Source organism: Mastigoproctus giganteus, chromosome 2 (assembly GCF_048544385.1).
Source record: "Mastigoproctus giganteus isolate SK-2022 chromosome 2, ASM4854438v1, whole genome shotgun sequence".
Lineage (NCBI taxonomy): Eukaryota > Metazoa > Arthropoda > Arachnida > Uropygi > Thelyphonidae > Mastigoproctus > Mastigoproctus giganteus.
The window spans coordinates 211,692,842-211,717,698 of record NC_143576.1 but is presented as its reverse complement, the minus strand read 5'-3'; the positions used below and the strand labels follow the sequence as shown (position 1 = coordinate 211,717,698).

The following is a 24,857-nucleotide window of genomic DNA, read 5'->3' as shown; positions in this document are numbered from 1 at the left end:
GGCATAATATGGCCTATAACATTGGTGCACCATAGAGCCAATAAGAACAGCAAATCAGCTTTTATTTTCTGAAGGAGAGAGTTAAAAATTTGTCATATACTAAATTTGCATAGAAAATATAAGTTGAAGTTTCAGGAAAATATATTATTTCCCCATCTTCTGAAGATGGGGAAACAGTGATGTTCCAATTGTTCATATTGTAGCATTTCAATAATAAATTACTTAAAATCTACCATATGATATAATAGTGTAATAATATAATAGTGTGATATAATAGTGTAAATATAATTAATTATCTCACGATATCTCATCTTTTAAAATAAATAGCAGATCAACCTTTGGTGATCCCATTTCTTTGAAAGTGGTGCAATACAAAGATAATTAACAGTTAAGGCGAAAAAAGTCAGGTCTGTTGTGAATATTAGGAGTTTGTTCATACTAATATTTGTTCATCAGTATCAATTACTGTTAAAATAGCTGTAGATAGTGCTTAATTACTAAGCATTCTTTAGTGCATTATCTTCTATCCCATGTTCGGAACGCTCAAACAGCAAGCAATTTGTTTGAACTTCACTATCATTTTTATGACACCATTTGCAGTCTCTGTAATCCCTTCATCTGAACAAAACTGTTGTAATGCTACTGGTGTAATACTGTTATTTTAGTTCCACAGTTTTAAGAGTATTACATGGTCATTTGTTAGAATCAGTCATACATGATTATGAAAAGAGTTCCTAGTCCCCACACCAGCAAACTAATCTCATTTGTGTGCAAATGACCATGTGTGTTTGTGTATCCCCCCCAAGCTAGCAGTTTTTCAATCCACTCTACCTTTCTAGAGAGATGGGATATATCTGAACAGAAAGGGTGCAAGAATATTTGCCAATGTTATTAAGGCAGTGTTAGATGGGTAAGAAATTACCAGTTGGGGGGGACAGAGACAGCCATAAGTAGAGGTGGAATTGATTCTTACATTGCATCTATTATGATATGCAGCAGCCTAGAAAGTGTACGGGGGCCCAGGATTACAAGCCTGGGACTACAACTTGCTACTTTCTCACCTTTAAATATAAGCATTTAAAAGTGAGAAATATAGCAGCAGAAAAAAAAAGGCAAAATAACAGATTACTATTCTCCTGGTGGTAAAGATGTCTGGCACAGAGAAATATCCTCTCTTAATCATTGGGAAAGCCCAGAAGCCTTGATGCTATAAAGGTTTTAAGATATTGCCAACTATGTACAGAAAACCAAAAGGCTTGGATGTCATTAAAAATCTACAAGATCAGAGACTTAGATTGCAAGATGAGCAGGGAGAACAGAAAAATTTTGGTGTTTGTAGACAATTGCACTTTTCATTGCCAAGTGAATGGCTTATGTGCAATCACTGTTGAGTACCCTCTGCCTAATATGACAAGTTCTTCAACAACTTGATCAAGGTGTAATCCAATGTTTTAAGAAAACTATCAAAGAATTCTTTAAACAAAATTGTGATATGTCTTGAATACAAAACATAATGTGAAATCAACATGCTGCAGGCAATGCATTTATGTGTTTCAGCATGGGATAAGTTTGATGAAAAAGTGATCAATGCTTCAAACATGCTGGATTTGTCCAACGAATGGAACTTTGGATTCTTCTTCCTCTATTAATTGTGAAGAGCAGTCTGAATAGTGAAGATATTTTTGAGGATGTAAATTATCACCTAAACCTACAGGGAAACATATTCTGGGGACCACACTGAAGGGGATGATGAGAATATTGTGTATTTCAGGATATGCATAAATTTCAGGTTCCAGTACAATTGCAGATGTAATGGAACCTGAAATTTGTAGTGATGAATAGGAGTTGATAAAGGATATTCATCAAGGATTAGAACTTGTAGGTTATTTCTGAAAGTGAATAAATTGCTATTATGCACCTTCATAATTCTCTTTTAAAACATGCTCTGCCATTAAAACAGCACATTACTTTGACAGATCATTTTAAAGTCTGAAACCCATTCCCCTGTCTATGGTTAAGTTTTGATATATATGTATATATACATATACACATGTGCTACTGTAGTAATTACTGTATGTATGTAATTTATAAATTAATCTTACTACACTGTACAACAATCAAGACAATCTTCATTTTCTTGTTTAATACTGTAATACATATTCTGAATTATATTAGACTATATTGTAATAGTAGAATTACATTAAATTTTCAAACTTTTCTTTGTCCTTTTACTGATTTTATGAACTATCAATGTATTTCCCCATGTATAAGACGCACCTTAATTTTGGGGCCGGAAATTTGAAAAAAAAACAAATGTATTACATAAAGCTATTGAACCCAAGTTTTATTCATCATAAAATTCATACAACTCCTCATCACTGTCAAAACTCCCATCCATTAGCTTGTCCTCATCTGTGTCTGATGACGAATCACTGTCTTCATATATTGCCTCGTCCTCAGTTCCATCTATGGCATTTGAAATGCCACACTTATTAAATGACTTGACAACGATCTCAATCTTGATATTATCCCAGGATCTTTTCACCCAGGTACAAACTTCTCCCATAGTTGGTTTCTTCACTCTTCCTGCTGGTGTCAAATTGTCCCCAGAAGACTTCATCCATTGGTTCCATTCATCTCTCATGGCAGCTTTGAAGCATTTGTTAATGCAGACATCAAGTTGTTGGAGCTGGGATGTCAAGCCTCCAGGTATGATGGCAAGTTTTGTTTTTTGCTCTGCAGCAATCTTCTTTGTGTTTTTTGTTGTGTGCCCTGAACTGATCAAGCACCAATAGGGCAGGTTTGCGTAAGAGCCCACCTGGTCTCCTGCTCCAAACTTTCTCAAACCAGATCTTCATCCCATCCTGATCCATCCAACCCTTGTCATGAACGTGGACAATCCCTCCTCGAGGAATGTCTTCTTTTGGCATTGTTTTGCGTTTGAAAATCAGCATAGGAGGCAGCTTGGCTCCGTAGGCACAACAAGCTAGAACAACTGTATAATGGCTCTTTTCATGTCCACTTGCCTTCACAGTTAGTTTTCACCCCCTTCTTATCAACAGTTCTGTTACTTGGGACATCAAATTGAAAGGGGACTTCATCCATATTTGCAATCTGTCCCAACTCAAACTGATGTGTCTTCCGACACTGAATGACAAAACAATGAAATTCAAGGACCTTCTGCTCATAGCTTTCAGGCATCTTTTGGGCAAGTATATCTGGTGCGTGTACACATGCTTAGTCCATTCCGTTTCATGAACCTGAAGCACCAATTGTGTCCTCCTTTGAAATCAGTAACTTCTTTTTCATCAGCAATTCTTCTTGCCTCATGCTGAACCATCTTTGTGGACACAGGAATTCCAATTGCCCTTTGCTCTTCAATCCATATCTTCAATTCCTTCTCTAAATCAGGCCATTTTGCTGACTTGCCTCTCGTGGCCTTCTGCCGTGGCGTTTTCAGTAGGGTTTCTTCTTCCCGTAGCCAGTCTCGGATTGTTTTCTCAGTTGGAGGAGGACCAAACTTACATTCAGCAGCACAATTTCCATTCACTTTTGCAAACTGGATCACTTTTAACTTGAATTCAGCACTGTACGAAAATCTTTTCTGAGCCATTTCTGGGCAGAACATGGCAAAAGATAACCTAATATATCGGTAACAAGTGCAAAACAATGAGCACAAAGACAACAAGCACGAAAAAGCGGGAAATGCAAGTAAAAAAAAAATCTACAACCACTGAATAAGATGCACCCAGGTTTTAGACCCCAAGTTTTTCGAAAAAAGGTGCGTCTTATACATGGGGAAATACGGTAATATCCTTTCAACATAATAGCCATTTTTCTCATTTCTCTGGGAGGTCTCTATAAGGAGTTTCAACTGTGTAAACAAGCACACATTTACTTGCTTATACATGAATTCTAGGAGTATAGAAAATAAATATGAAGAGTTGGTTAAGTCATCAAATGCTGATATTACAGAAATATCAGAAACATGGTGTCACTTTGATACTGGGGATGTAGAATTTGGATAGTGAATACAATGTATATGGAAAAAGCAGACATGACAGGAGGGGCATACTTTTGATTAAGAAGCATACAGATTCAAAAACAGCACAACCAGTAGATAAAACTCAGTCAGCCTAGTGTGACAGAAACAGTAGGCAATTAAAAGGAGAATGCTGTAGGCCAAATTACTGTGGTGAGTATAATGAACAACCATACACAGAAATAGAGTGGACTAGCAAATCAGAAAGCCATTTAATGGGAGATTTTAACTTTCTAGACATTAATTGGAACTTATGAACTGGCAACTCAATCAGTAGCAGAGCATTTCTGGATTTTCTACATGATTACTTTCTACACCAACACATCTTAAAGAGATGACAAAAGAAAGCAATATTCTTAATCTGATTATCAGCAGTAATTCATGATATATCAAGAATAGTAAAGGTGGCAGTAACCATTGCACATTCACGTGGCATTTACTCAAAGAAATAACTACTGATAAGGGTAAAAAGAAGGAAATATGTTATTATTATTAGCCATATGGTGCAAGAAAGCCCGAGGCTTATGCCGCACCAGCCAAATTTCCGCATTACCCTGAGAGAGAATCAGAAATAGAAAGGAATCACCAAGAAAGCAAGGAAGAGAAAAATTATGATATCCAGCTCAGGACCCTGGGTTTGCCAAGCCCATACTCACTGGATGTGAGCCGTTGCAAAGGTGATCATAATGGGCTCAGACTCTTTTCAGTGGAACCAGTTGATATTAAAAAAGGTAAATCCCAAATGAGGAGTGTTCAGGGAAGAAATCATAGAGGCTACTCATAGAAGCATTTTATACCAAATAAGAGAGATTTAATATTTAGGCCAAAATGAATTAAGATGAACTGATGAATTTAGAAGTAGAAAAGAACAATTACATGGGATGATTATAAATTGACATGGTGGGGGAGTAGAAAGTTCTAAACTAGGTACAAACTAATCTGTAATCAAGTTGCTCAAGGGGTTAGGCAAGATAAAGCAGATTATAAGAATTCTAGCTAAGAGCACAAAGAAAAGTAATGAGAAATTCTTTGCTTATGTTAATCCTAGATGGAAAGGGATGATGAATCACACTGGTTTGCTGGATAGGAATGGAATAACTACTGATATCCTGTACAGACCGCTTACACAAATTAAATAAATATTTTGCATTTACATTCATATACAAAGAAGTTTTTAGAGATGAGAATTAGTAGACAGTCTAAAACTGAACAAAGCACCTGCTGCTAGCCAATGGAATCTATACAATTATATTTAAAAAAGCTCCAAAAGAGTAATAACAGTTAGCTATAATAAGGAGAGCACCCTCAGATTCAGAAGAGGTCACTACAGATTGGAAATGTGCAAAAATATTTTCTATGAAGTTTGGTTCCAAGGAGATGAAATGAGTAATTACAGACTTGAAATTCAGACTTCTGTATCAAGGAAAATAATGGAATAATGGCGTCAACAGTTAAAGTAATGCAAGTTTATCTTGGCCAATCTGATTAGCTGCTGAGGTTGTCACAAGGGAATTGGGAAATGTAAAGAATAATTTTAGATCTCATAAAGTCATTGAAATCTACTGTAACCAGTGCAGAGAATTGAAACATGGTTAGTCAGAAGCACGAGAGAGAGAGAGAGAGACTTGAGTCTGCAAATTGCAGCATTCAGAAACAAGGCACCTGTGAAAAGACTTGACTGAAGTGTTTAAAGCATTAAATGGATTGGATAAACTACATCCTCAGGCTTTCTAGGATGATGTGCATATTTTTAATCGAGGACAAAGTTTTAATTGGAAAAAGAGTTTCAAGATAGAGGTGTTAATTGCTTTTAGCCAGAAAGTAATTGGTTGTCGAAACAAACTTCCATCTGGTGTTGTGTAAGTGGGCAGTACAAATAAATTTAAGAAAGGTGTAAACAAATTATTAGAAGAGATGGACCAAAATGTGAATAGCTGTTTTTTTTTTTGGTTAGTTTACTTGCATAATTTTTCACTACTAATGGTACTTTCAAATTGACCTTGTTTCAAATTGAGTTATAGCCTTGCCTTGACTACACTATGTGCTGCAATAGGTTTCTAAACTTTAGCTAGTAAATGTTCTGATCCAGGATATAAATGTAACCTCCAATTTAAGCCAAGTTGTTTTCAGATTACTTTCATAGAAAAATATATCAACTAGTTCATATTCAGCAAGCATAACTATCTGCCTAATATTATCAGAGCCATTATATGTAAATTTAAGAAAGGAATAATTACACTTGCTCCATTTCTTTCTTTGTAAATTTACATAAGGAAGCTCATGACATCCACCATATTTTCTTTTAGAGTCAGAGAGTTGTTGATTGCTGGAACAAGTTGCCATTGCAGGTAGTTGAGGCTGACAGTTTGAATAAATTCAAAGGTCAAATGGATAGTTATCTCTGTGAGGAGGAACACCTAATTTGCATTTTCTTATCTACTTGTTTATTTATTTATTTTTTGCCAGTGCAGCAAAAGCCTGTGGCTTCTTTGCACTAAACAGTGGTGCCTCGCAATTCGACTATAATCTGTCGCCGAATTAGAGTCGAATTGCGGGTCAATATTTTCCATATAAGTTTATGGAAAATTGATTAATTCGTTGTCGGAGAGAAATACACAGTATTATTGACTTTACTATATTCTACCATATAACAAACGAAATTACAAAATACATAATGAGTACATACATTTCATTGAGCCTTAGATGTTGGAAGGATGTTTTATTTATCTTGTTCTACCCTTTTTCTTCTCCTCTTGGCTTGAATGGGGATGAGGAATTGATCAAGGGTGGACTGTCTCTCCCTCTTTTTCAAGATAGCCTTGAAGTGATGCATAGTAGTGTTGTTAAACAAGTCTGTCATTCTAGTTATAACAGTAGTGTTGGGGTGCCATTTTAAACAAGCAGACTGCACCTTCCCCCAATGGAATAAAATTTCTTTAATGACAGCTGTTGGCATCGGCCCTTTTTCCCTGTCTTCTTCTTCTTCAAGTGAAATTTCCTTTTCTCTCTCTTTTGCTTCCTGTTTGCTGAGTGTTTTGAGTTCTTCCACGGTTGGTTCCTCATCGTGATCCTCCACAAGCTCTTCCACATCAGCCTCATCAACTTCTCCTATGTCGAGGTTCTCCGTCGTCGAAATGATTTCTCGCATGGCTGCAGTTGCTTCTGATTCCTCAGCGGCTTGGACTGCATTGCTGTCATCCCGAAAAAAGGAAGGAACGAGTTTCTTCCATGATGCACGAAGGGTCCTCTGTGTCTCTCCCTCCCAGGCAGTTTTAATAAAGGAAATGTCGTGAAGAATATTGAACTCAGCCTTCCAGAACTCCTTCAGTGTCTTATCAGAAGAATGAGTCACGTCAAAAAGCTGTGAAAACAAAGCCTTGGTGTAAAGTTTTTTAAAACAGGCAATTACTTCTTGATCCATGGGTTGGATCAGTGATGTGGTGTTTGGAGGCAAAAACTGGACTTTGATGAAATAGTAATAGTAGTGGCATGTGATGCAAGAAAGCAAGTGTATGAGCTTATGCAGCATCAGCCAAAAAAAAAAAAAAAAAAAAAAAAAAAAATCACACCATTCACTCCAAATGCCTGTCCAGTTCCTCCTTAAATTTATTCAACCTATTAACTTCCACAACGACAGATGGAAGTTTGTTCCAGCAATTAACCACCCGCTGGCTAAAGGCAAATTTCCGCACATCTATTCTACATTTGTCCTTTCTTAATTTGAATTTATGCCCCCTTAGGTTCGTAATCTGAACAAGTGGAAGGATCCCATCAGAATTCAGCGTGCTGAACCCATTCAAGGCCTTATACACCTCAATCAGATCACCGTGCAGGTGCCTAGTCTCCAGCCACTGCAATTTGCAGAACTTAAGCCTCTCTTGATAAGAGGATCCCTTCATTCCCCTCACCAATCTTGTTGCCCTTCTCTGTACATGCTCAAGTAAATCTACATCCTTCCTAAAATGAGGCCTCCAGACCTGTACGCAGTACTCAAGGCGTGGCCTGACCATTGCCTTATACAGAGGTATAATCCCCTCCTTCTCCCTGCTAGCAAAATTCCTATATATCATTGACAAAACCCCATGACCTGCCATGGCAGCCTGTCTGCATTGCTCAGAAAACTTCATATCTGCCTGCACAATTACTCCCAGGTCTTTTTCATTTTCTACCACCTTAAGTGTAGTACCACACAGTTGGTACGTTTCTCTGGGATTACTTCTACCCATATGCAGTACTTTGCATTTGTCAAGGTTAAACTTCAGTTCCCACTTCTTAGCCCATCTGCCCAAATTATCCAGACCCTGTTGCAGTAGCACACTGCCATTACTGTCATTAACAACCCTGTCAACCTTTGTATCATCTGCAAACTTCGACATTAAGCCTGATATACCTTCATCAATATCATTGATAAATATACAAAACAACAGTGGACCTAACACCGAACCCTGTGGGACACCACTAATAACATTAGTCCAAGAAGAGCAGCACCCATTCATTACCACCCTCTGTCTTCTCCCACTTAACCATCCTTTTATCCATTGTAGCAACTTACCCTTAATACCATTCTGCTCCAATTTGTACAATAGTCTTCCATGCGCAACAGTGTCAAAAGCTTTCCTGAAATCCAAATATATGATATCAAAATTATTTTTTGCATCCAGTTCCTTTGTAACCACATCATAATATCCTATCAAATTTGTCAGACAAGACTTTCCCTTAACAAACCCATGCTGTGTCTGAATTATTGCTGCAGTCTTGTCTAGATGATCCTGCAATGCATCTTTAACCAGTTAACCAGTAACTCCATTATTTTACCAGGAACAGAAGTTAAACTAACTGGTCTATAATTACTCGTGTCACCCTTCGATCCCCCTTTGTGGATTGGGGATACATTTGCACATCTTCAGTCCGTGGGAACCTCCCCTGAGTCCAAGGACGCTTTCATAATTATGGCTAAGGGTTTGCTTAGTTGCTTTGCCGCCTCCTTTAATTTAACTGGATAGATCCCATCCACCCCAGGTGCTTTTCTTACGTTTAACTTCAACAATTTCTCTTCCACTTTGCTCTCAGTTAATCCAAAATCATTAAGTATCCTGCTACAATTTGATAACCTTCTGCCATTTTCAAACCTTAATAATTCCTCATGTGTGAATTTAGATGCAAAATACTCATTCAGTTTGTTTGCTATCTGCGCAGGATCATCAACAGTCGAACCATCGATGTCAAGTGGACCAATCTGATTCATCCCCTTCCTTCTAGAGTTTATATAAGTAAAGAAATCCTTGCTGTTTTTCTTAGCATCTTTTGCCAAGGATTTCTCGTAATCTGCCTTCGCCTGCCGAACCTCCTTTGTGACCTGATTACAGATTAACTTATATCTGCCATAGGCTTCTGAGTCGCTTGATAATTTATATGCATCCCATGCATTTTTCTTCTCTGTTACGAGTCTCATTAGTTCATTTGACAACCATTTAGGCCTAAACCTTGAACAATATTTCTTAATAGGTATGAACCTTTTAGTAGCTTCCATGATTAATTCCTTGAATGCTTCCCACTTAGAATTTACTGTTGGTAACATCGTCAGTTGATCCCACTGTACAGAATTTAAAAACTGTCGGAGACCACTGTACTCGCCTTTACGGAAGCAAAAACCCTTTCCTTTACTCCTGATGGTAATTAAATCTTTAAGTAAATCCCACATCAGTACACTGTGATCACTGCCACCTAGTGGTTCTTTTATCTGCAAATTCCTAATACATGAATGATCACTGCTGATAACCAGATCAAGAGTATTTCTTTCTCTGGTTGCCTCTCGAACATGCTGCTGTAAAAAACAATCATCCAATAAATCCACAAAAGTCTGACTAGTGTGTGAGTGACCAACCCACAAGTTCTAGTCACTCAGGAAGTTAAAATCCCCCATTATAAGACATTCCGATTTACTAGCCCACTCTATTTCTCTGTACAATTGTTCATTGTACTCATTCAAGTCATTAGGCCTATAACACACTCCTACTGTTATTTTTGCTTTTGCAGTGCTTATGTCACACCAAACTGACTCAACAGTGCACTGTACATCTATATCAACTGGATGCACTTCTTTTGATTTGAAATCAAAGTCAATTTCAAGAATGTTTGCCAAGTCTTGGGGGTGGGCACTAGCATTGTTAAGAATCAGCAGTGCTTTCAAAGGTAAATTGTTGTCAATGAGGAATTTTTTTACGCTCGGGGCAAACTCCTCAAAAATCCAATCTTTGAAGACTTTCTGGTCTACCCAGGCTTTTGCATTGGATCTCCACATCACTGGCAGTTTGGACTTGATGATTTTCTTCCCAAAGCAGTGAGGATTTTTAGAGTGGTAAACGAGAAGTGGCTTTACTTTAAAGTCTATGCTTGCATTTGCTGCCAATAACATGGTAAGCCTATCTTTCATAGGCTTATGTCCTGGGAGCGTCACTTCTTGCGTGATGTATGTTCGATTTGGTAAGCGCTTCCAAAATAACCCAGTTTCATCCCCGTTAAAAATTTGCTGCGGCAAGTAGCATTCCTTCATGACTAAATCTTCAAATTTTTTCACAAACTCTTCTGCAGCCTTTTTATCTGCACTAGCGCTTCCCCATGTCTGAGAACACTATGGATACCTGTTCTACCTTTGAATCTGTGAAACCACCCGCGACTTGCCTTGAATTCATCAGTTTGATCTGAGATACGTCCTGGAATTTTCTTCTGCAATTCTTCAAAAATTAACCTAGCCTTCTCACAGATCATTGCCTGAGTTACTGGATCTCCTTTCATCTGTCTTTCTCTAATCCAGGTAAGAAGCAGCTTTTCCATTTCTTCATTGATTAAAGATCTGTTTCTGTCAGAAATTTTCATTGCTCCAATGAACACCCTAGCACCTATAATCTTGTCTCTTTGTTGCCAAAAAGTTGACACGGTTGACCTAGGGATGCTATACTCTTGAGCTACATCTGTAATTGTTCTACCTTTCTGCACTTTTTCTATAATTTCTTTCTTCTTTTCTATGCTCAACCAAGTGTGTTTCTTTCCTGAATTATTCCACTGTTCACTTCTCTTTGGACCCATTATCAAATTTCACTCAAAAAATAAATAACTGCCAAAGCATAAAATTTTTTACTTTATGAGAAATGCAGAATTATAAATTAGCACAAACAACTCGAGCAAACGTGAACTCAGACTACGATTATTAACGAGATAATGTTGTCTCATAACTGAGGAAGAACTGACGGCATACCTGTGGCTATCTTTGAGGGCGGCTAACGTAGCTGAACGATTGAGGGATCTATTCCCGCTTTATCTATCATTGGTTAAATGTTACTCCCGCTCTTTAATACCATTGGTTAAAATGTATGAAGCAGCCGTCACTATTTAGTGCTATTTAGTAACGTTAAACGCAGTTACGTAGTCCAGCAAAGAATTCTATTGTGCAATATCATGTAGCGTTTTCGCCGTCCCGCGAAATCCGACTGTCGAATAGCGGTACGTAAAATTGCGAGACTGTCGAATTGTGAGGCACCACCTGTATCACAAATACCATATCAACTTCATTAGAAATATTACATATTATGACACTGAATTTATGTGATAAAGCACAATAAAAGAATAGACATAGTACAAAATTTTGGAAGACTGCTTCATCTGACACTTGCAAAATTCTACCTTAGGCTCAAGTTTGCACTATTCATATTCTACCTCATCAACTACATGTAGATGAGTCTGACAAGATTATGCATCTAAACTTGTTCCCCGACTTAAAGGATATATATATCTTTTTTTTAATGTAAACCCCAAACATGAGAGGTATTGGAACCTATAGTACTTAGTTCCGTGATTGGGTTAGATTAAAGTGATCTTCTTTAATGATACTATGCCCTTAATGGCTAATCCTATTACTACATCAACTTCATTAGAAATATTACACATTATATTGAATTTGTTATATGATAAAGCACAATAAAAGAATAGACATAGTACATTTTGGAAGATTACCTCATCTGACACTTGCAAAATTCTTCCTTCTACCTTAGGCTCAAGTTTGCACTGTTCATATTCTACCTCATCAACTACATGTAGATGAGTCTGACAAGACGATGCATCTAAACTTGTTCCCCGACTTAAAGGATACTTAAAGTGACCCTCTTTAATGATACTATGCCTTTAATGAAAAAATAAAATAAAAAATACATAAATAATAAATGAAAAGTACAAAATATTAAATTCTAGTACATAATTCCTGAATATCACAACAGGATATCAAGAGAATTTAATTTATATGTTGTTCATTTAACAGTTTTAATTTAACAATCTTAAAATGATACAGTAATTTCAGTGTGTTATTTTTAATAAGCTTATATTTATGGTCAGGATAATTAACTGTTTTCAGTGTATGGATTTGGTTGTTTTATAGAAAAGCCTAAGCATCGAGTACTGAAATGCTGATCTTCCCTTGTGATATGAGGCTTTAATCCAACATGCCATACACAACTATAAACATATATCTGTATTAAATTCATATTAATATTTTGATCCCTTCAGTGACAGAGAGTGACTTTCGGCCTTCAAAGATTGAGGTTATGCTCAAATTAGATGCAGCACTGTGATCCATGATTCAATCTAAACAGTTATAACATTTTATTACAAATAGCATAACCACCACTTGCCAGCTCATCACTTAGACTTAGTAATAGTATTCGCCATATAGTGCAAAGAAACCACAGGCTTTTGCTGCACTGGCAAAAAAAAAAAAAAAAAAAAAAAAAAAACAAGCAGATAAGAAAATGCAAGTTATATGCTTCCCTCCTCACACAGGTAATTATCCAGTTGACCTTTAAATTTATTCAAACAGTCAGCCTCAACTACCTGCAATGGCAACTAGTTCCAACAATCAACAACTCACTAGCTAAAAAAAAATTTCTACAATCTAATCTAAACTTCAACTCCAGCAATTTGAATTTATGGCCACTAGTTCTGGAATTCTTTTAACTGAGAATTCCATCATTCATTTTACTAATCCCTCCCAGAGCCTTATAAACCTCAATCAGGTCACCTCTGAGGTGCCTGGTTGCCAAGCTCAGTAAGCCCACATAATCTGAGTCTTTCCTCATATGCTCGCCCTTTGGCCAATCTCACAATGCAAGCTGCCCATCATTGGACCCTTTCAAGAAGCTCAATGTCTTTTATCAGATGAGGTCTCCATATCTGAGCACAGTATTCCAAATGTGGTCTTACAATTGCCTTACACAGTGGGATTATGACCTCCAATCTCTATAGGATAATGTTTGATAAATCATCAATAGGACACCATGGGCTTTCCTGGCTGTCTGTTTACACTGTTCAGAAAACTTCATATTTACCAGTATTGTAACTCCCAGATCCCTTTCCTCCTCCACTGCTTTTAATTCAACCACACCAAGTTTATAATTTTTTGTGGGTTGAAGTGTAAGACCTTGCATTCAGCAGCATTAAAACATAGTTGCCACTTCTCTAACCATCCTTGAAGTCTGTTCAAGTCATCCTGAAGGAGTGCTACTTTGCACAGATCATTAACGACTCTGCCAATCTTTATGTCATCTGCAAATTTTGACACCACACACCTATCCCTTCATTGATGTGATTCAGGAAAATGAGAAACAACAGTGGCTCAAGAACCAATCTTAAAGGGACCCCACTCCTGATGTTACATCAATCTGAAGAATATCCATTAATCATAACCCTCTGCTTTCTGCCCTGCAGCCCCAGCCTGCATCTTAGAATCTTACCAGTAATCCCAACCTGTTCAAGCTTATACAGTAACATCTCATGAGGGACTGAGTCAAATGCTTTACTAAAATCCAAATAAACTATGTTGAAATTATTCCCTAAATCCAACTCATGAGTAGCTATGTCAAAATAGCCTACTAAGTTAGTTAAGCATGATTTACCCTTAACAAAGCCATGTTGTGTGTCCTTCAGAATGCCATATCCCTAATGCCTAAAAGTCCCTGGATTGCACTCTTAATCACTGCCTCTAAAATTTTTCCTAGCACTATCAGACTAACCAGTCTGTAGTTACCCACTTCACTCCTAGAACCACTTTTATGTATTGGTGATACACTGGCACTTCTCCAATCCAGAGGAATCTCAGCTGAATCCAAAGATGCCTCATAATTAACCTCAATGGTTCAATATACTCCCTTATACTCTCCCTCAAAACTACAGGGTACATGCCATCACTCCAGGAGCCTTACTTGCCTTATGCTTAAAAGTTTTTCTGATAAACAATCATCTGTAATTATGACATCACTAATTTCATAGGGCTCAGCCTCACTTGCACACCATCTTCTCAGCATGAAGAGTCTTTCGTCAGTAAAGACCAATGCAAAGTACTTATTCAATTCATCTGCATCATCAGCTGGGTTATCTATGACTTTCCCATACCCAGTCACAACGGTCCGATCTGATTAGCTTTCTTCTTCTTCTTCCTTGTATTCACATAAATGAAAAATTCCTTGTCCCCATTCTTTGCTTTCTTAGCCAATGTTTTCTGATACACAGCCTTGGCCCCCTTAACCTTATTTGTGGTAATATTATAGATCAATTTGTACCTGTTGTAGGTTTCTGTACTTTTTTCATCGCTCTGTAACTGTCCCGTGCTATCTTTTTCTGCTCTATTTGACCAGTCATCCATTTCGGCATCTTCCTCCTGCAATAATTTCTTAAAGATATGTATGAGTTCATGGTTTCAGCGATTTTTGTTTAAAAGAATGACAATTAAAATGTATTAACTATCCCTCGGCAATCCACCCAATTCACAGAGGCCATACAGCACCTTAAACTGTCAAAGTTCCCTCTTCTGAAGTTAAAACCCATGCCTTTACCTTTAACTACTGCAACATCTTTCTTCATCTTCCAACTGACAATTGCACGATCACTTCCTTACAATGATTCTCGTACTTTAAGCCCCATCATGTAATCTGATTCATTAGTAATGATGAGGTCAAGAATATTTTCACCCCTAGTATTTTCTCTAACGTGCTGGTACAAATAATAATTATTTAGTTTATTTAAAAGTTTTTTCCCACGGTGAGTTTCCTTCTCACTTATTCCAATCAATCTGGGGCAGATTAAAGTCACCCATAATATGACATTTACACTTGTCTGCCCATTCCATCTGCATATAAAGACTTGTTGTATTCTTCACATACTACCCACTCTCATTGTTCCTTTGCTTCCAACTAATTCACATCACACAATTTCTATGCTGGCAGACGTAACTTCAGGCTCACCAAAAGCTTTTTTTGCACTCAGGCTGCTTTTGATAAGAAGCATGATCCCTCCACCTCTTCTATCTTCCTTAAATACATTATACGTACTGTAGTGGAACCCATCATCACCAATTTCTGGGTAGCATCACGTTTCTGTTAGCCTTATTATATCAGCATTAGTAGTCCCAATCAGGAATTCAAATTCAGCCATTTTATTGACAACACTCTTTATGGACTTTTTTTCACTTTGTGGCTGAGTTAGTTGGTCTCAGGCACAGATAGCAGGGTTCCCCCCCCCCCTGGAACCCAGGGTTTTTTTGTCCGGCAAGGCAGGCAAATCGACCAGAGAACACATGCTTACAGACACAATACACATGGGTAGATGAATTAACTTTCTTGATAAAGTGACATTACTGTAGACACAGTTGAGACTAAGTAATCTTCTACAGTTTACTACCCAAACCCCCACCCAAAGTTATTTAAGTTTGTATCCCAAGCTTTACCCCCCACCCCACATTTGAAACGTTGCTACCCTCAGAACATCTTATTAACATTGGCTGTTGTGGCAACAAACAAGAATCCATGAGGTTAGTGTAAGCATTACTTTGACCCATATCATCAGATAAACATGGATACTTGATACATTATTCAATGGTCAACCTAGGTTTCTAACAGAGGCCAACATGAAAAAAAATATATATTCACAGTTCCTGTGGTTAGTAAACAAAATAAATGATTTGACATCAAACTCAGTTTATAAGGAAGTTAATATAATTCATTCTTACACTTAGCATTGCCAGGAAAGCCCATGGTGTCCTATCAATGATTTATCAAACAATATCCAGTAGATATAGGGGCGCCTCCGTAGCCAGGTGGGAAGGAGCAGCGGTGCGTTAGCACACGCTTCTTGATTAGACCGGGGTTCGAGCCCGTCACCACCAAATATGGAGGATGCGGAAAGGTCAGGGAATGACCACCGCATATCCCGGAGCAATATGGCCTTAGTTGCTAATGCTCCTAAAAACCAAATAACAACAACAACAACAACAACAGTAGATATAGGGAGATCATAATCCCACTATACAAGCTATTTGTAAGACTGCATCTGGACTATTGTCTTTTTTTCAGATAAGATCTCCATACTTGGACACAATGAGTTAGTAAAATGAAAGTGGAATTTTCACTGTTATAAAGAATTCCAGAACAAGGGGCCATATATTCAATTTACAGGGTAAGTGGTTTAGACTAAACTGTAGGAAGTTTTCTTTTAGCCAGTGAGTTGTTGATTACTGGAACAAGTTGCTTCCACAGGTAGTTGAGCTGACAGTTTGAAGGAATTCAAAGGTCAGCTGGATAGTTACCTACATGAGGAAGGAAGCACAATTTATATTTTCTTATCTACTTTTCTTCTTTTTTTTTTTGGCCACTACAGCTAAAGCCTGTTGCTTCATTGCACTATATGGCTAATACTAATGCTAATATGGTAAATCAACTACTTACCTAAAAACTCAAGGTGCTATCATAACAGCTGGTTTCAGACTTACCGGTCTATTCATATGATAGGTCATCTCTATTAGAAAACTTATGCCCATCAGTGAATAAAATATCAAGTATATGCAAGTGGCAAAGCGATATATGGAAGAAAAACTTTCAATTTAAACATACTAAAAAAAAGTTGTATACTTTTATAACCCATAATATTTTACTGCATTTATCTTACACAGCAAAGTAACGAAGGTTGTGGGCTATATTTAAACACAAGCATTCAAATAATTTTAAGAACTGTATGTATTAAGAAAATTGTGTGTGTGTGTGTGTGTGTGTGTGTGTGTGTGTGTGTGTGTGTGTGTGTGTGTGTGTGTGTGCGCGCGCGTGCGCTCGCTCGCTCAAGTTTATGCTTTAATATGAGCATAAGTCCAAGTCTCAAAGAACAAAATTCACTCTTTCACTTGAAGGACCAAAGGCAGCAAATGAATTTAAAATATGAGAATGCAAATAATGAAGAAAATGGACATCAACAAGGCTGTTGATCTTCATCTCCAATTTTTTTATTTATCTCCACTTCATTTGTAGGAGCAAAATGCCCCCAAGGCAGAAAATGAATGCAAAGATGTATACAATTTTCAAAGTATATCAATAACTGCTTTGAAATATAACTACGTCTTTTTTTTTTTTTTTTTTTTTTTTTTTTTTGTTAGTTGTTGGTGCATCGGCTTCTGTGGCCATAATGCACCTCCCAAAGTTTTTGCATTTTACTGTGATCCAAGCCTGAGGCGGGATTCGAACTCGCGACGTTTGGGTTGCCAGGCAGGCACTTTACCCACCTGGCTAGCCCAGTCTGCCTAACCACATGTCTATTACTTTGCTGTGTAGGGCAAACACAGCCAAGTATTATGGGTTAAAAGTACACAATTTTTATTATTTTTTTCATACCACTTGCCTATTCAGACATGATACATTATTCAGTGGTCAGCCTTGTTTTCTGACAGAGACTCCCACTGGATGATGAGCGGCCAGTGTGAAAAAAATACATATTCACAGATTTACGTAATAAGGTTTCTTGCTTTCTCTACACAAAACCAGGGACTCTTATGGCTCTGTATTAATTTAATGAATATTAAATTTTTATGTGATGATGCTCTAATTTGATATCTTGTAGTTAGTAAATAAACACAAAATAAATGACTTGATACTAAACTCAGTTTGTAAGAAAATTAATATAATTCATCCTTAAACTTAGTGTCAACATTACAGTAAACAAACAAACTAAAATCAACAAACCTTTTGCTTCTGCAGAGTTCAAAATCGCAATTCAAAGAAAGATCCTTAACAACCTAGTGGCAACATGAATATCCAATGCCTCTCCAGTGTTCTTTAATAGTTTCAAAGAAAAAACCCATTTGGCAACAGAAGTTCATTTACGATATGAGTAACATGGGCAATAAACACCTTCAGTAGCCAGACGATTTTCCATCAGACACAATTTCAAATAATAATAATGCGAGATTGAATCTCCCTGCAGATACTCTAAGCACCTATCATGATGTAGCACTCATAGTAATCAATAGCAAAACACTGGCACTTTCCATGGTTGGGATAATTTTTTCCTCCCAATGTTTGTCGCTTGATATCTAAACAGAATAAGAACCACTAATATTCACTGCAGTTTATTCTGGTAGCAGCAGTAGTAGTAGTAACGGAGGTATGAGTGCTAGAAAGCAAGTGTATGAGCTTATGTAGCAACAGCCAAAAAAAAAAAAAAAAAAAAAATGTTCACACATCCATTCCCTCTAGTCTGTCTTCCCTCAATCCATTCCCTCAAGTTTGTCTAGTTCCTCCTTGAATTTATTCAAGCTATCGACTTCCACAACAACAGATGGAAGTTTATTCCAACAATTAACCACCTGGTGGCTAAAGGCAAATTTCTGCACATCTATTCTACAACTGTCTTTCCTCAATTAGAATTTACGACCCCTCAGGTTCATAATCTGAGAAAGCGGAAGAATTCCATCAGAATTCAGCGTGCTCAACCATTCAAGGCCTTATACACCTTAATCAGATCACCTCACAGGTGCCTAGTCTCCAGATGCTGCAATCTGCAGAACTTAAGCCTTTCCTGGTAAGAGGACCTCTTCGTTCCCCTTCCCTGTACACGCTCAAGCAACTCTACATCCTTCCTAAAATGAGGCCTCCAGACCTGTACACAGTACTCAAGCCGTGGCCTGACCATTGCCTTATACAAGGGGACAATCTCCCCTTATCTAGAGTAGGAGTGTGTTATAGGCCTAATGACTTGAATGAGTACAATGAACAATTGTACAGAGAAATAGTGGGCTAGAAAATCAGAATGTCTTATAATGGGGGATTTTAACTTCCCAAATATTGACTGGAACTTGTGGGCTGGTCACTCACACACTAGTCAGACTTTTGTGGATTTATTGGATGATTGTTTTCTGCAGCAGCATGTTTGAGAGGCAACTAGAGAGAGTAATACCCTTGATCCGGTTATCAGCAGTGATCATTCGGGTATTAAGAATTTGCAAATAAAGGAACCACTAGGTGGCAGTGATCACAGTGTACTGATGTGGGATTTACTTAAAGATTTAATTACCATCAGGGGTAAAGGAAATGGTTTTTGCTTCCGTAAAGGTGAGTACAGTGGTCTCAGAAAGTTTTTAAATTTTTGTACTGTGGGATCAACTGACGATGTTACCAACAGTAAATTCTAAGCGGGAAGCATTCAAGGAATTAATCGTGGATGCTACTAAAAGTTTCATACCTATTAAGAAATATTGTTCAAGGTTTAAGCCTAAATGGTTATCAAATGAACTAATGAGACTCGTAACAGGGAAAAAAAAATGCATGGGATGCACATAAATTATCAAGCGACTGAGAAGCCTATGGCAGATATAAGCTAGTCTGTAATCAGGTCACAAAGGAGGTTAGGAAGGCAAAGGCAGATTACGAGAAATCCTTGGCAAAAGATGCTAAGAAAAACAGCAAGGATTTCTTTACTTATATAAACTCTAAAAGGAAGGGGATGAATCTGATTGGTCCACTTGACATCGATGGTTCGACTGTTGATGATCCTGCTCAGATAGCAAACAAACTGAATGAGTATTTTGCATCTACATTCACACATGAGGAATTATTAAGGTTTGAAAATGGCAGAAGGTTATCAAATTGTAGCAGGATACTTAATGATTTTGTAATAACTGAGAGCAAAGTGGAGGAGAAATTGTTGAAGTTAAACATAAGAAAAGCACCTGGGGTGGATGGGATCTATCCAGTTATATTAAAGGAGGCGCAAAGCAACTAAGCAAACCCTTAGCCATAATTATGAGCATCCTTGGACTCAGGGGAGGTTCCCACAGACTGGAGATGTGGAAATGTATCCCAAATTCACAAAGGGGGATCGAAGGGTGACACGAGTAATTACAGACCAGTTAGTTTAACTTCTGTTCCAGGTAAAATAATGGAGTCACTGGTTAAAGATGCATTGCAGGATCATCTAGACAAGACTGCAGCAATAATTCAGACACAGTATGGATTTGTTAAGGGAAAGCTTTGTCTGACAAATTTGATTGGTTATTATGATGTGGTTACAAAGGAACTGGAAGCAAAATATAATTTTGATATCATATACTTGGATTTCAGGAAAGCTTTTGACACTGTTGCGCATGGAAGACTATTGTACAAATTGGAGCAGAATGGTTGAGTGGGAGAAGACAAAGGTTAGTAATCAATGGGTGCTGCTCTTCTTGGACTAATGGTATTAGTGGAGTCCCACAGGGTTCAGTGTTGGGTCCACTGTTGTTTTGTATATTTATCAATGATATTGAAGGTATATCAGGCTTAATGTCGAAGTTTGCAGACGATACAAAGGTTGGCAGGGTTGTAAATGACAGTAATGGCAGTGTGCTACTGCAACAGGATCTGGATAATTTGGGCAGATGGGCTAAGAAGTGGCAACTGAAGTTTAACCTTGACAAATGCAAAGTACTGCATATGGGTAGAAGTAACCCCAGAGAAATGTACCAACTGTGTGGTACTACACTTAAGGTGGTAGAAAATGAAAAAGACCTGGGAGTAATTGTGCAGTGAGATATGAAGTTTTCTGAGCAATGCAGACAGGCTGCAAGGGCAGGTCATGGGGTTTTGTCAAAGATATATAGGAATTTTGCTAGCAGGGAAAAGGAGGTGATTATCCCTCTGTATAAGGCAATGGTCAGGCCACGCCTTGAGTACTGCGTACAGGTCTGGAGGCCTCATTTTAGGAAGGATGTAGATTTACTTGAGCGTGTACAGAGAAGGGCAACAAGATTGGTGAGGGGAATGAAGGGATCCTCTTATCAAGAGAGGCTTAAGTTCTGCAAATTGCAGTGGCTGGAGACTAGGCACCTGCGGGGTGATCTGATTGAGGTGTATAAGGCCCTGAATGGGTTGAGCAAGCTGAATTCTGATGGGATCCTTCCACTTGTTCAGATTACGAACCTAAGGGGGCATAAATTCAAATTAAGAAAGGACAGATGTAAAACAGATGTGCGTAAATTTGCGTTTAGCCAGCAGGTGGTTAATTGCTGGAACAAACTTCCATCTGTCGTTGTGGAAGTTGATAGGTTGAATAAATTTAAGGAGGAACTGGACAGGCATTTGGAGGGAATGGTGTGATTTTTTTTTTTTTTTTGGCTGATCCTGCATAAGCTCATACACTTGCTTTCTTGCATCACATGCCACTACTACTACTATCCCTTTAACAAAATTCCTGTATATCACTGACAAGATACCATGAGCTAATCTTGCAGCCTGTCTACATTGCTTAAAAAAAATTCATATTTGACTGCACAATTACTCCCAGACCTTTTTTATTTTCTACCATCCTAAGTGTAGTACCACATAATTGGTACATTTCTCTGGGGTTATTTCTACTCATATGCAGTACTTTGAATTTGTAAATGCTAAAACTTCAGTTGCCACTTCTCAATCCATCTGCTCAAATTTTCTAGATCCTGTTGCAGTAGCATACTGCCATTACTATCATTAACAACCCTGCCAACCTTTGTATCATCTGCAAACTTTGACAATAAGCCTGATATACCTTCATCAATATCATTGATAAATATACAAAACAACAGTGGGCCCAACACCGAACCTTGGGGGACTCCACTAATAACAGTCCATGAAGAGCAGCGTCCACTGATTACCATTCTGTCTTCTTCCACTCAACCACCCTTTTATCCATTGTAGCAACTTGCCCTTAATGCTATACTGTTCCAATTTATACAGTAGTCTTCCATGCGCAACAGTGTCAAAAGCTTTTCTGAAATCCAAATATATGATATCAAAATTATTTTTTGCACCCAGTTCCTTTGCAACCACACTATTGTGCAGTACTGAAATGCTGCATATAGTGGTCATTAGTGAGTGCACAAATTGCATATTTGTGGCCATGTCCTTTTGGCCATCCATGAGATGAGGATCAGTGGTAATTATTATTATTTTTTTTTTGTTTTCCTATTTTAATTTCTGTTTAATGCAAACTTCACATCCTCCTTCACACATTATACAAACATAGAACACAGATAATAACTTGTGCAGCCACTTTCCACACAGATTATAATGTGTACAACCACTTTCGGCTACTTCTGATATGTGATATCAAAAGTAGCTGATAGTGATATCAAAGGAAGCTTCCTTGCTTTGATATGGTACAGTGTGCCATTTTAGATAGTAATTTTTTTTTTTTTTTTTTTTTATTATTAGTACTACTATTTAAGTAATTCTGCAGGGAATCCTCATTTAAATTAATCATCACACAACAGAGTTAGGATTCTTATCTTAATTTTAACATATTTATTTATTTTTTAATGTTATTTTTTGTAAGCAGATATTGGTAAGATTCAATTTATTCTTTGATACATTTGTGGGCAATGTATATATACCCTTTAGGGTGGGGTTTATATACATTATAAACTCAAGAAACAGTGCTGTTTCTTGAGTTTGGTTTCATTTTACTATGTCTAATTCCATTTTTACCCCTCATTTGATGTCATTACTTATTTCAGTCTAAGTGTCTGGATTTCTTCCGGGGAAGGGTCAATACCATAGACAAATTTATTAATTGTTCTGTTTGCAGAAAGGTGTATATATTTTAAACAATAATTATTGTTCTTTGCATCTTCAATTACAGATTGTTTTCAATATTGAAAACAGAGCCATTTTGATAAAAATGCTTCATAAATATGCTTACATAAATAAATAAAGGTCATACCTCCTAGAAAGGCATACTAAGCTCTGTCGATGCTTTGAACGAGGATGAATAGCTCCTGTTAAAATATGAATTGCATGAAAATGATTCTGTACTGCGGTACATAATTCTGGACTTTCCTCTTCTGTTAGCTATTAAGAATAAATAAAGCTCTGCATGAGACAGCTATTATTTCATAGGCTGTAATTTATGATAAATAAGATATAAACTTCATCAGGATCAACTGTTTAATTACACATCTTAATTAATATGCATCACATATTTCAGATAATATAGCTTCTTCCTTTAGAATGCAACACACCACACCACAATAGGTCAAAGTTTTGCTCTGTTTGTCTCACACAGTCTTGAACTAACCCTTGTATCCTATGATATCCCCAACTTATGATATCATCTCCTATTTCTGGAAAGAGAGCTTACCTGTGTTAAACTACTTTTATTTTATTATCAAATCTATGGGACCAAATATATTGTCAGTGTGCAATCCAAAAATTTATTTAAATTAACATGGGAAATTTTTTTTTGATAGCTATCTAGGATGAAATGTGATTACAGATGCTTGCCAAATTAGTAACCTTGTAATTTATATGATAGCATGCCTACCAACTTTTAGAAATCAGAATTCAGAAAACTTTTAATACAGATCCATATTAAATTAAAAATAATAATAATGAATAGTTAATACATGCCATTATGAAATGCAATCAATTTATAATGATTCTATTCATTTATGTTCTAAAAGTACTTTAGAATTTTTAAAAAATTCTATTATTTTTTTTTCTTTTTTGTTGCATTTTTTTTTCTTTTTAGGTGCATTTCCATTTATCTATGCACATAAGCACCTACTGTCTTCACCATGTCCATTCAACTCTCTGTTTATCTGCAAGTAACAACTCGACTCTCAGTGGATGGATTTTCATGGAATTTTTTACATTTAGTTCTTTTAAAATTTTTTATATTTAGTTCTTTTAGTTCTGGGACGGCCATGCCCAGATCGAAAAGCTAATAGTAATCATTGCTTTGGACAGCAACAAAACTAAGCACAGAATGCACACTGTATTTCTTGTAATCATCTAACATTACAGAAGATATTAGTATTCTTTTAAAGTTATAGTAAACTCTTGATTTACTGGACTTCAGATCCACTAAATCAGGAGTAACTGGCCTCAGAGAACAACTATATTACATGGCCATGGTAAATTATCTTCTACTAACTGTACTATGTAAAAACCAATAAAGTCAAGTAAATAAAAGCCTGTTTTTTTATTGTTTAACTTTATTTCAGCATTTATAATACACAGTAACTGTTTAAATTTTAATACTGACAGCTAATACAGTATCTATAAATTGAATGCATTCTTTTTACAAGAATGTGGGATAGAAGACCCAAGTTTTGATAGAAACCCTAATCCTCAATCTGAGGTAGACTAGCTGCAGTTTCAAGCAAAAAGTGTCTTTTTTTTTTTTTTTTTTCTTTTTTATGAAAACCCCAAACACGAGAGGTATTAGAACCTATAGTACTTAGTACCATGCTTGGGTTGGAGGTTGAGAAGATGAGAAGATATTTGCTGACATTAGACTTGAACTTCTGTAGACTGTATTTTTTAGGAAAGACATATGAAGGAATATTGTTCCAGAAAACAGCAGATGAATGAATAAACGAGCAAGATGAAAAGTTGGTTCTGTGAGTTTGAAGTTGGACAGTAAATGAATGTTGGCAGCATGTGTTCGGACTGCTTTGAAAGAGACAGCGGGAATTATATAAGCCAATTCAGAAGAACAA

At 37.0% G+C, this 24,857-nt stretch overlaps 1 protein-coding gene across 1 annotated transcript in view; it reads right to left on the bottom strand.

Moving 5' to 3' along the window:
- Positions 1-24,857, bottom strand: part of LOC150090037 (snake venom 5'-nucleotidase-like) — a 143,154-nt gene that overhangs the window by 586 nt on the left and 117,711 nt on the right. Inside the window, exons 11-12 of the mRNA XM_090390154.1 lie at positions 23,078-23,205; positions 12,053-12,218 (exon numbers count right to left, since the gene is read on the bottom strand). Coding sequence (XP_090246280.1) covers positions 12,053-12,218; positions 23,078-23,205 — 294 coding nt within the window. The remainder of the gene's footprint in view (positions 1-12,052; positions 12,219-23,077; positions 23,206-24,857) is intronic.